Genomic DNA, 13,476 nt, shown 5'->3' on the forward strand with positions numbered 1-13,476 from the left:
GCTGGTCTCTCCCCACCCCCCCTTAGGAAGAACATTATATAAGTATCATTCAATTTGACCATGAATCTGTTGAATTTGTTATGGAACGTAACTGCCATAGCACTGATATGTTTGCCAAGTCAATCTTTTTCAAAGCTCTCTGTATGTTGTTCTACAGCCAAGTTTCTGGAAAACAAATCCCTCAGTAGATAGCCACAAACCAAATCTCTTCAAGTTCTGAGCATACCTGCAGGACCTGCTGTTGTGGTGGCTGCTGCAAAACTGAAGCCAGTGTTGGCTGCACTGTTAGTGGTGGCTGCTGTACCGAAAAGAAATGGAGCAGGAGCACTTGTATTGGAGGTGGTTGTTGGTGGCTTGCTCTCTTGGGAGAACCCAAAGGACTGGGTTGTACTGGAGTCAGAGGGATTACCAAAAGCAGAGCTGCTCACAGTGTTGCTGGCCTGTCCAAACAAAAAGCTTGGTGGGGCAGGATTTGAGGAAGAGGTGGTGCTGCTGAACACGCCACTGCCGCTGCCACCACCACCAGCACCACCAGCAGCAGCAACACTTTGCACAGCAGTGTTGGAGGAACTAGAGCTCAGGAAGCCAAATGTAGACTTTGCCGATCCTGGATCTGAAAGTGAAAGGGATTAACATTATTTTTAGAAAGAAATGAAGATGCAGAGTAAAGCTAGATCACAGAATCTGTGTTGGCTTGTATTTCAAAGATCCAGTGCAGGAATCCCATTACTATGACATCTCTGATAGGTGACCACCCAGCCTCTTTTTAAACGTCTCTGATGAAGGAAAGTCCAATAGCAGTTTGTTTCACTGCCAAACAGCTTATATTGTCAGAAATGTTTAGCTGAAATTTAGGTTTTTGTAATTTGCCCTTTGTTGGATTAGGGTCTACCCCATGGAGGCATAGAGAACAAATTTGCTCCATCATCTGTGTGATAGTTTTCAAATACAGTGGTACCTCTGGTTACAAACTTAAATTTGTCCCAGAGGTCAGTTCTTAACCTGAAACTGTTCTTAACCTGAGATACCACTTTAGCTAATGGGGCCTCCTGCTGCTGCCACCATGTGATTTCTGTTCTCATTCTGGGGCAAAGTTCTTAACTCAAGGTACTACTTCTGGGTTAGCGGAGTCTGTAACCTGAAGTGTTTGTAACCCGAGGTACCACCTCTTAACCATATCTTTCCCCGGGTAAACACAAACATCTCCTTCAACCTTTCCTCATAGGACCTGGTTCCCAAGCCCCTCACCATCTTTGTTGCCCTCCTCTGGCCTAACTCAAATTTGAGTAGAATGCAGAGCAGTGTGGTGACCAGAACTGTACATAGCAGATCAGGTGTTACCAAAATGACAACAGTCTCTGACCTCAGGCGTACTGTCTAGAAGTCTAGATAAATACAGATCTTTACATTTATCTTTTAAATTCATTTTGTTAGCTTTGGCTCAGTTCTTCATCATCTTGAATCCTGTATTTTATCCCTTCCTCAATAGTTGTAAAACTAACTGTGGATCTTAACTGGACAACTTCCACTTCTATTCACTTGCTGAGAAATAGAAAGCTAGATTTTAGATGCCGTAAAGGATTTCAAGAATTGTATGTAGAAATGTCCATGAGAAAATTCAACTAAGAATCCTACGAATGCTGTACCATGTTTTGCACAAATGGCATCACAGTTATGAGACACAATGGCCAGTCATTTCAGGTATGACAACTGCGGTCTAATAAATCATGATTTACTGAACTTGGGACAAGCACTATGCTCAACATGGTTTCTTCTCTAATGAGCCATAACCCAAAACTAAATCACAAACAGTTGCCCATTATATTCGCACCAGGAAAGTATGATTTAATTAATTAAAAATAAATGTTAAATAAAGTTAAATAAAAAGAAGAATATCAAACTTGAATTTTCAAAACCTGGTTTATAGTTGGGAGATGGGGTCACAGTTTCTCAGTTCAGATGTTACAGGAAATTATTGTTTTAACACCCCATAAAGAGGATGGGATGTGCAGGCACAATGCTCCTTCTGATAAACCATAGATAATTTAAACCAATATTGCCTGAAATGGGTCGGCACCATGCTTGCACCAAGGCACAGGACTGCTACACCAGGTTGATCAATTGCCACCCACTTTGCAATAAGATATCCTGATGTCAGGTGACATGAAAACAGGGTTGACATAGATGTGTTTTGTGTGCCAGAACATGATCTAAATAGCAAGACCCTGATTGAACCTTGCTGTTGTTCTACGAACCACATGCAAATGACAATGCAACAGTGGCAGAACTGCAGAGGGTGTCAAGTTTGTATTCTTGGTCTGATATTCCTTCTCCTTTTCACCTTGAATAAACCCTGGCCTATGTTGGTAAACATTTTTCCACCCAGCCTCTTTTCACTCTTCACTCTATTCCTTCTTTATGCTTCTCCTATAGCTCCGCTGTGTTTAGCTCCTATGTTGATCTTCTCTTCATCTTCACATACTGTTCTCTTGGACATACTCTCATTACTTCCAAAAAACCTTCCTCTCAACTCTCCCATTTCCTATATCATTCTATTTTTCTCCTTCAGCATGTTTCCAAAATTCTTCAGTGGGTGGTGCTTACATTCTCTCTTTCCTCTACTAGTACTGCTTTTGACTTGTTTAGCCTTCATTCCATTTTCATTGCTTTTACTGGGGGGGGGGAGCACTCTAATTTCAAATTATGTATGCAAAATGCGTTGAATACTCAGGGGCAGCTACATAAATGTGAAGTACAGTATCTTATTTTGATATCCCAGGATCTCCAACACCTCCTTCAAATATTCTATTTTTTTCTGTTTCCATTGTTTTGTCTGATCTTGGTTAAAAAGCTTGAATTGCAGGGGGGGGTTAACTAATGTCATTATTTTCCTCAACAGTCTTATATTTTGTTTTAATTTAGTAAAACTGTAGTAAAACTCTTTAGTAAGAGACTGATTCCTAGGACCTACAATGTTCTGTTACAGGTGTCCTATATAATCTTCCTTTTGCTTCCATTATCCATGTCTTTATCTTAAACTGTTTTTAACCTATTGACTTACATCTCCATTTCTCTGCTCATGATCTTGCCTCTTGTCTCAATAGTTCTAGATGCCTCACCAAATGTCTTCTCACTAAGCTCCTATTTCATCTAAAACCAAACCCATTGGTTTTGCCTCCTGCCTGTTCTTTCTCAATTCCTCTTTCACGAAATTATTTTTCCCTTTCCTTACATTTACTTGGATTATTTTCTCACATAATTCCCTTGTCTTCAAATCCAGTTTTTCTTCTTAACTCTAAGATCACTAGTCTCTTTCTATAATGGGGACACTTTTACATTCCCTTTTTGCAGACTCAATCATTGTAATGTTTTATATTCCTCCTCCATCTTAAAAATCTGTTCTCAATTCTTCTGTTCATTTGATGTTATGCACATTGCTTTGACCATATGATTCCCATGTCCAATTTCTAATACTGGCTTCCTTTTCCATCTTGCATCTATCATAAGTTGTTACTGAACTTTGTGTCTTCGTTCTCTTGCTCCATGCTATCTCTCTCCCCTTGTAATAAATAATAAAACAGTAATTATAAGACCCTGATGTTCTGTGGTTATTTCCCTGATTGTAATTTCCCCCCAGCTCCTATGAAATAATTCATAATTATCCATGTGCAAAGATTGTTACGTACAATTCTTGTTCAATTAATCTATTCATTTTTTCAAAGTATGATTCCTGTCCCATTTTCCTACTCTGAAAGCATTGCTTTCTTTAAGAGCTGTTGCTTAGTATTGGCTATTTGACCAGTAAAAAAAAACCCAACTCAGTGAACTTGATAGTCAAGCATTTAAAGCATTAATTTAGAAAAGCTATAAGAGATACTGATGCCAAGGACAAAATTTAATTAACTGATGAAAATTAAATCATTAAGTATTGTGAACTGTTATTTTTAGCCAACTATGTTATGCACATTAAATGTGCCAAATATGTTCAAAAGATTGAAGAGTTCTTCTTGGTTATTTGGGACCCCTAAGGCAGCCCACAAAATTTGTCATGGTTTATTTGATATTCACCCTGGAAACTGAAGTACCCACAAATACATTTTTGTTTAATGTTTTATAATCAGCCACTGTAAAGACCCACAGCCTGGTAATAAGTCATTCAACTGAACAGCATCCCAAACCTAATGGTGACAGCAGTTTCCAAAAGCTCGCAATTAAATGACCTATGCACAATCCTAAGGATTTAAAATCAGAAATGGCTGCTATTCCATAGCAAAAGAACATCTACAATATTCACTTAAAATTTTTAAGTGTAAATAATAGTCCCCTATACCAACTCTTCTAAAATAAACTCAGTTTCTCTCCTAATTAGGTTTGCTGTCAGAATAAAATGTTTGTAAGACTCCAATTTAGAAGATCAAATGGGCTGTTACAAAGCATCATATTTGTACCCTATCTACGGGCATGTTGCCTGAGCTGGCACTGAGCTTTATCGAGAGATTACAGGCCTACAGGAACTGCGTACCTTATTTGTATGGCTAGTTTCCCACTGTAGGCCTTAAGCCATGGGTAGGCAAACTAAGGCCCAGGGGCCGGATCCGGCCCAATCGCCTTCTAAATCCAGCCTGGGGACGGTCTGGGAATCAACGTGTTTTTACATGAGTAGAATGTGTCATTTTATTTAAAATGCATCTCTCGGTTATTTGTGGAGCATAGAAGAAGAAGAGTTTGGATTTGATATCCCGCCTTTCACTCCCTTTAAGGAGTCTCAAAGCGCCTAACATTCTCCTTTCCCTTCCTCCCCCACAACAAACACTCTGTGAGGTGAGTGGGGCTGAGAGACTTCAGAGAAGTGTGACTGGCCCAAGGTCACCCAACAGCTGCTTGTGGAGGAGCGGAGATGCAAACCTGGTCCCCCAGATTACGAGACTACCGCTCTTAACCACTACACCACGCTAGGAATTCGTGTGTGTCCCCCCAAAAATATAGTCCAGCCCCCCACAAGGTCTGAGGGACAGTGAACCAGCCCCCTGCTGAAAAAGTTTGCTGACCCCTGCCTTAAGCTATCCAAGGGGTATTTGCCTTTTCCAAGAACACTTCCCAAACATTTCAAAATAAAACACTTCTGTAGGCTTTCAGCAAGTGGTGTTCATTAACAGTATATTTCCGAAGCAAAAGGACAACAACAGAGATAATATTACAAGACTCTATCATTGCTCTCAAGGTCTCTTCATTGTTCAGTTTCTTAAATCACCGGTCAAAAAAAATCCGTTTCACAACATGATGGGATGAATTATAAGGAATTTTTGTACCTACCTGCAGTACTTGCTTGTGCTCCAAACATAAAAGCGGGCTTTGCTTGTTGTTCAGTTTCTTTCTCTGCTGGTTTTGCTAGGCTGAAACTAAATCCAGATTTTGCTGTGCTGTCATCTTTGGTTTGCTCTGCCTTTGCAAATGGAAACATGGGTTGTGCCTTTGATTCTTCATTTTCTGCTTTCTTTCCAAACACTGATGGATAGGAAGGGGCAACAGTGTCCGGTTTTTCATCTGTCCTTCCCAAAACAAGCTGCGGGGTGGGTACGGATTCTACATTACCAAAAGTAAAGCCACCTTTTGTTGAAGGGTTTTCATTTTTTTTCTCCTCCACTTTCTTAAAGGAGAAGGGAGTGACTGAAGTTTCCTTTTCCTCTGTATTACCAAATTTGAAACCGCTTATTCCAGTTTTACTCTCAGGTGCAGCTACAGAGGCTGTGGAACCTGTGCCGAAAGTAAAGCCGCCTCCGGCAGGCTTGCCAAGTCCCTCTTTCTTCTCTTGCTGTCCAAGGTTAGCTATTCCAAACTGAAATGATGTAGAAGGCGTACTTTTAGCCCCAGAGGGAAGTCCAAAGTTGAAACTACTATTGCTCTTGCCATCTTTCACATTGTCCTCCGATTCAGATTCCAAAGGAAAGTTTCCCAGTTTGGACCCTTCTGTTTTCGAGAATTTAAAGCCTCCAGTCACTGTGTTTGTTGATGATCCCAGCTCTGATGTAATACCAAATTTGAATCCTGTTTGCTCTCCAAATTTGAAACTCTTTTCTGCATTTCCCAGTGTCTGAGGAAGCTCTGACGTTGATGACTGAATACCAAATTTGAAAGAAGTAGTAGATGGGACTGTAGAAGCAGCAGCAGTTCCAAAACCTGAAAAAAACATAGTACACCAAATGTGTTACAAACCCAACATAACCTTTTTTTAAATAGACCTGCCAAAGAAATTAAAAAATATTTTTATGTATGCGACAACGGCGGCAAGCGTCTTAATAGCACAAGGATGGAAGAATGAGGAAATCCCGACGAAAGAACTATGGCAAGAAAAACTGATGGACTATGCAGAATTGGCAAAGTTGACACACAAACTACGTGACAAGGATAACTGATTTCAAAGATGAAATCCTTTTATGAAATATTTGAAGAAGCAACAAAATGAACTGGACTCTTTGGCAGGTTTTGAATAAACATTCACAAACTCTTTATTGTAATAAATAGATAGATAATTTGAGGATCTTTACAATTTTATAATATGCAGACAGAAAGATGTCTTGAGAAACCAGAGAAAGGAGCTGAGGGAAGTCTGGGGGGGAGGTTGGGTTTTCTGTTTGGGGGGGGGAATGGAGGGGGTAAAAACAATGTGGATGATGTATTTTTGTTAAAATCATTGTGTTGAAATTTCTAATAAAAATTTTATTAAAAAAAAAGGAATGGCTAAGCTTAGGCCTAGGACAAATGCTACTCTCTAGACCTCTCTACCTAGTCCTTGGGATTTCCCCAGGCAACATACCCCTTTCTGGCCCTGCCTTGAACCCTTGAGTTATTTTGTCAGCTGGACTGCATCCCTGAAATCAGACAATGCCTTTTGGCTGCCTGGAGGAGAAAGGGTTGGGTGGGCAATTAGACCCAAAGCTTCCTTAATTTGAAAGGGTGAGGGGACCTCTTAGAGTTTAAAGGATTAGGGAATAAATTGGAGGTGTATCCATTGGAGATGTGATCTATATTGACTCCTTTGCTTTCTATGAATGTGCACTTAACATAGATTAGAATATGCATCTCTCATCCACATTGAGATGTACTTTTCAGGTACTTTTATCTGACTTAGCCGAGCAGCTTTGGATCCAACAAGTGACACAACTGCAGAAAACTGATTCTGGGCATGGCTCTCCTTATTTATAGGTGAAAGCCTGAGTAGTGGGTAGAGGGGGAAATTAAAAAGGAGGAGAAAATTAAGGAGCAGAATACGCACACATGATTTTTTTGAGAGAGCATTTATACTCTTTACATACCTTTGAGTTCAGTCTTGCTGCCTGGCTTTGAACTCTCACAAGCAACACACTTTGTGGCATCTGCTTTGTTTTGTACTAAGCATGTTTCGCAGTCCCAGCTTCCCTCCGGCTTCTTGAATTTGTCTAAGCCTAGAAATCCTCCAGAAAGAGCAGGTAAAGAGGAAGCACTGCTACTCACCACAGGCACTGAACTTCCTAGATAAGGAAACATAGCATAAAGTAAACCATTAGCAGTTCTGCCCATGTAGACCAAAAACAAAGCTGAAAATACCTATTTGAAACTTGCAAGAGAAACTTAGAATTGAGTTATCCGAACTGCAATAATTGCCCTTAGTCAGAGTAGGAAAACTTGCTATGTTAAAGCAATCTAAACCATCTAAATTAAAATGATTTATACTCCTAGAATTTAGCATTTTTTCCTGCTCTGTCCTAGCAAGTGCTATTTGTGTATTCTTCATCTGAAGCAACAATTAAGGTTGCCCATACTTTTTAATTGTTAGGTATTCCAGTTTATGACATTTTCTATGTCTATATTTTTATGGGGAAATGGGTGATATTTTCTTCAACATCTTCATAAGAGATCTCAGGTGACGTTGAAAGGGAAAAAACCAACTAGAGTATTTTGAAATCACCAGAACCATAATTTTGACAAGGGAAATGATCTTCTTAAATTCAGTACTATAGTAATAACCTCATGAACTTTAACTGTTCAGGGTAACATGCAAAATAGTTTCAGAAAGCTATAAAATCCCATTTATTTCATGAATAACTGGGAGAAAATTACTGTTCTTATATTTTCTTTCCATTTTAAGGACACAATATAAAAATCTGCATTGTTTTACCATCAAAATAAAATCCAGGTAGGAAAGGTAATAAAAAGTAATTGCCTTGTCCTTCAGTTTGGGCTTCTAAGAGATCAGACTTAATCAGAGTGAAACTAAAGTTCATAAGAGCCTATCTAGTTTGCTACATGAGTACAGAATTTCAGGTTAGGGTGACGTCTTAGTCCTAGTGTCAAGTTTATTTCTTGAAGTCACACGGATGAATGAACTATCAGTTATAAAAATACAGAAAGGAACACTTTACTTCAAACAAAAGGCATTACTACATTATGTAGTAGCAAAACTTTGATATTGCCCAAAGGTGTCAATAGGCTGAGACACTATTTATAACTGCTGACCACCATGTTAGCTTGGTTACCATACCACATTGTGACAAAAATAAGGGTTGAGAACAGGGACTTTAACTATAAATAGGTAAAATGGGGGTAATATCCAACTAGGTTCTACTCAGTGTAGACCCAGTAGGTGGAACTGAGTAATGCACTATTACAAATGTTCTGTTTGTGCAAGTGTTGCAGCTTGCCAAATGGAATAACTACCCCTGCCATCCATGCTGTCCTGGGTGGGGGGGGTCCTCCTGAAACACCAACCCCTGAGCCAATTTCACGGACATGAGGCAAGGTGAAAGCTGAGGTCGTTGTGCAGGGCTTCTGCTGACAGGGTGCATTAGGTGAATCCCACCCACTGAAATTAATTAACCTGTTAGTCTTGCCCCCTAAATTCAATGGGTCTACTGCAAGTGGGACTAGCACTGGATATAACTCAAATACAGGTGGTGACCATTTTTAGTTGCGTCCAAATGACATGCAATCACAGACACGCGGGTCCTTTTGGATCCAAAATGAAGGTGGGGCACTCTCCGCTGATGAGCGCAGGGGCCAGGAACGGAACCCACGCATGAAATGTTAGTCTGTACTTCCCATATGTTCTTACATATTAAAACTCCAGTAAATATTCAGTGGTGCCCTCTATTGTTTTCTTTTCAACATAGGGTTCTTCACACAGCACAATGCCCGTTTCCTCAAAACTAAGTGCCATGCCGTAATAAAGTAGTTTAGGATTATAGCTGGATATGTCCCACCCTAATCAATGACCAAATATGGCAAACTCACCTGGTTTATCCGACTGACAGGCAACACATTTGCTATCCTCTGCCTTATTTGACACTAAGCACACAGAACATTCCCAAGCATCTTTTGGCTTCTTGAATTTGTCTCCAAATCCAAAACTGACTGTGAGATCAGTAGAGCCAGAAGAGGAAGTCACTGTTGTTACATTGTCTGTGACTGCAGGAAACACAAAGGCTGGTTTTACTCCTGTCCCAGGTTTTGGTGTCTCACATGCCACACATTTTGTAGCCTCCGGTTTGTTCTGCACCAAGCAAGTATCACAGTCCCAAGTTCCAGCTGCTGGCTTAAACTTGTCTCCAAAGCCCTGTGTCCCCTTTGTAGAATGAGCTGCTTTCAAGGCTGAGTTAAACTGAGTACCAGTCTGCTTAGTACCATCTGACATCGGCACTTTAGCGGCTTGGCAGGCTACACATTTGTTATCTGCCAGCTTGTTTTGCACAAGACACGTATCGCACTGCCAATGGGCTGACCCTTGTTTCAAAGCATCTCCAAGTCCTGAAACAGTTCCGGAGAAAGTACTTATTGCAGGCCTTGTATAAACTACTGTGCTTGCTGTAACAGGTGGCGCGGCTGCTGATGAGTATGTGGTTGAAGATGCAAAGCCTAAGAAAGAGAAAAGGAAATAGTCTGAGTTCCTAACAAAGACTCTACTTTTACAGGAAAGCCAAGCAAATGATTTTAAAACAGAAGATTCATTGATGAACCATACTGCGCATATGGTTATGCAGGCACAGAAATAGCTGGGTAAGAAGAATGGCTATCACAGTATGGTAAAAATCACTGCACATAACATGAAACCCTTACACAAATATGTATACATATTGTTGGCACTTGCAGTCTCTTTTCCAACCAAATTATTGAACAAAACAGAAATTTATACCGAAAACTGAGTTTGAAACCTTTGTAATTAATACCAAACCAATGAAAGGTCCACATTCTAAAATTTATGTTATCCAGATTTATCTTGAGTCTAGCAATGAGAAATGTAGGTAACAATGGAAATTGATTTGAAATTTCCTATTCCTAAAGAAAGCTGGCAATATATTTGAAAGTTGGAGACAATACTCTCTCTCAATGTGACTATTCCTTTTTTCAAAAATTGGCATTATTGGTATTATATATGAGACTGGATTAAGAAAATATATAGAGGACCAGATTTAACTGCCTGATCCTGCTAGCAGAAGCCCATACAACTACTTCCATCAAAGCAATGAGGCTTTCCGCCTCCTCTCCCCCTCCTGCTCATTTGGCTCTGAGAACCTGCCCCCCCCCCACCAGAGGAAGGAGAGGGGAAATCATTCCTTTGGGCAAGCAGAAATGCTGGCACTGATAGAACGCTTATTACAGTGCAACATCCCTACAACTGTTTTCTTTAAAGTGCCATATAAATCATAGAATCATAGAACTGTAGGGTTGGAAGTGACCCTGAGGATTATCTAGTCCAACTCTCTGCAATGTCAAGACTCAAAACCAAGGCCCTGAGATTACAGGTCTCATTGTCAGTTATCATTTAACACTAAATGAAACCTCATCAACCGACTCACCAGGACTCTTTAAAATATCCAGCACACTTCCTTCTTTCAGGACTTTTGCAGGCTTAAAGGGACCATCATACTCATGATCTCTCTTACTGCTGATGCTATTGACCGCTGCAGGTGTGAAGAAAATAATAGTTTTACAAGGTTCATGGCTCGGACCCTGTTGTGTGTACTTATGAGGATCCACCAACACACACAGGAACACACACCTGTCTACACAGAACCCATCTTAAAAATTTCCATAAGGTAGCTTACTGGATGAAGCACAAACGACTTGCTGTCCATAGAAGCTAAATGATATATTTCATTGGAAGTCAGACACATACGCTTGGATAAGGTTCTATTTAAACTGGATTGTACTCAGAATGGAGGCCGGGAATACATTTGCTTCTGATGTCACACAGAATATAAAGTTTTAAAAGCCTAACCAAAATTCAATCTTAATTCCCTGCCTGGAGAAAATGTTTGCATTAAATGCGAACTTAATTACCTGCATTACTCTGAGTCAATACTGGGGTATCCTTGGATCCTGAAGGATCAGATGATTTTGCAACAGGAACACTAAATTTGAATGCACCAGCCTGGCAGGAGATAAAATTTAGAAGTCAAAAGAAAACAACAGCCTAGTTTACATAGGCTCATAAATGTGAACTGCAGATTTCTGGTCCCTAACACTGAAGGTGAGTATTAAACATATTTTTATCTCTATCATTCCTGTCATTCTTCTGTCACAAGTTTTACTTATGCATTTTTTACTTACAGACACTGATGGCAGCACTTCTGCTTCTGTCGATTTTACAATTGGAGATGAAAATCTGTACACAGGACTGCTAGCATTACTGGCTGGTTGCACCTAATTATTTAAAAGAATTGCATTTTAATAGCTTGAATGAAGTGAATTACAAGTCACTGGTTAATAATGCAAAAACAAACGTGCTCAAATTAGAAGGTGACTTTTGGCATGGATCCAAAGCAACCCATTCCGTTTCTCAAACAGCAGCTGTCCTTTTCTCTGCCTATACACTATACAACATATGACAAGATGTTTAGAAGACTGAGGAGAGTTTCAAAAGCAGTTTGTAATAAGACACAGCAATTGTGTGAATGTTTATAGCAGTAGGGCCACATCCACAGCATACCCTGAAAGCACTCTTTCTTACACTACTTTAACAGTCATGGCTTCCCCCAATAGATCCTGTGAACTGTAGTTTGCAAAGATTGCAGAGAGCTGGTAGGAAACCCTTAACAAACAATCGCTTCTGGGATTATTTGGGGAATATGGCTGTTGTTGACAATACCCATTCTGTTTCTGAGCTCCCAACTTCTTAGCTCTTGTAACTGCCAAAGGGGAAAAACCTACAAAGAGAACTGAAGCCTTATCTCCATAAAGCCTGCTGCGTAAACTTTTGACAAACTGTTGCACTGAACAAGGCCACCCCCATAAAGAGCTTGCTATGCAGCAGCTCAGAGTAGCTGACACAAGCATAAAAAGCCAGTTTTTTAAAAAGAAAAAGAAAAAACATTTGCCTTGATATCACCAATATGGCAACCATGTTACTATCAACAATCACTTATCATGAACCATTACCACAGGGGTGCTACAAAGCCCAAAGCACGAACTGCCTTGGGACAATTTTTTTACAGATCGCACGCCAGTGAAGGGCTGGGACCAGAGACAAAAGCGGGCGAAGCAACCAATGCAACTCTTACATCCTAGCCATGCAGAAGTCAGAGGCACCCTCTCTCCATCCAGGCAAGCGGCATTCTCACAGTTCAAGGATACATTCCAGGCAGACAGACACACTCAGGGTGGGCAAAGAAGGGGCCAGTGAAGGGTGGGGCTGTCCTTTAAAGGATTCTCAAATAGCACATGGCTGAAAATTAAAGTCAGGTGAATAGACAAAGAGTTTGGGTGAATCTACGGGAGAGAACAGGTAGAATATGCAAGCAAAACCTTGATTCATGCACAATTTACCTTTTTAGCCACTGATTGTGCAGAACTGACAGGCGTAGATGAGACAGTAGTACTGCTAGCAAGCAGGCCAAAGCTGAAGTTTGGCAAAGATGACGTACTGATGGGCAAAGATATTTCTGGTAGCACTGGCATATCAATTTCCTAGAATGGAACAATGATGCAATTATTTTCCAAGTTCCACTGAAACCTACATCAGCCTATTTCGGCAGGAAAAAATGAAAGCAACCCAACAAGTAATGAAACTGTTGTTGAACTTCATCAATGAAACCCTAAAGAACTAAACAAAAACAACCCCACACCAAAAGTACATACAGGGTAAATAAAAGCACCACAATAAATGAAATTTGGGGTGATACAGGATTTGACTGTTTTATAGCTCATGTGCCCTCCTATACCTGCAGACAGAGCCTTCCTCAGTAATAGCTAAAGCAATATACCATGAATTGTACCTATGTCTCAAAACATGGGAAACCCAGCCAGATGGGTGGAGTATAATTATTATTATTTACAAACCTAGGGAGCTACAACTTTCTGCTGTAATTTGGTGCTGATTAGCGCTATACACAGCCACACCCAGCCACCTTGCAGAGTGTGCCTATATCATTAGAATATTTCCCCCCCTCTTCCATTCCTAAATTGGAGTATTAACCCTGCATATAAATCCTATACTCTGCTACA

At 40.2% G+C, this 13,476-nt stretch overlaps 1 protein-coding gene across 6 annotated transcripts in view; it reads right to left on the bottom strand.

Annotated features, from left to right (window-relative positions):
* Positions 1-13,476, bottom strand: part of NUP153 (nucleoporin 153) — a 42,645-nt gene that overhangs the window by 4,122 nt on the left and 25,047 nt on the right. For 4 of the 6 annotated variants that reach the window (XM_083449290.1, XM_083449289.1, XM_083449288.1 and 1 more), the window contains exons 12-19: positions 12,799-12,939; positions 11,584-11,676; positions 11,314-11,404; positions 10,830-10,934; positions 9,268-9,888; positions 7,314-7,508; positions 5,314-6,177; positions 227-613 (exon numbers count right to left, since the gene is read on the bottom strand). In XM_083449290.1, coding sequence (XP_083305416.1) covers positions 227-613; positions 5,314-6,177; positions 7,314-7,508; positions 9,268-9,888; positions 10,830-10,934; positions 11,314-11,404; positions 11,584-11,676; positions 12,799-12,939 — 2,497 coding nt within the window. Of the gene's footprint in view, positions 1-226; positions 614-3,019; positions 3,560-5,313; positions 6,178-7,313; positions 7,509-9,267; positions 9,889-10,829; positions 10,935-11,313; positions 11,405-11,583; positions 11,677-12,798; positions 12,940-13,476 lie in introns of those variants that run through there. The other 2 variants (XM_083449292.1, XM_083449291.1) reach the window with 1 other exon arrangement.

Source organism: Podarcis tiliguerta (assembly GCF_965153285.1).
Source record: "Podarcis tiliguerta genome assembly, chromosome: 7".
NCBI classification, from domain to species: Eukaryota; Metazoa; Chordata; class Lepidosauria; order Squamata; family Lacertidae; genus Podarcis; species Podarcis tiliguerta.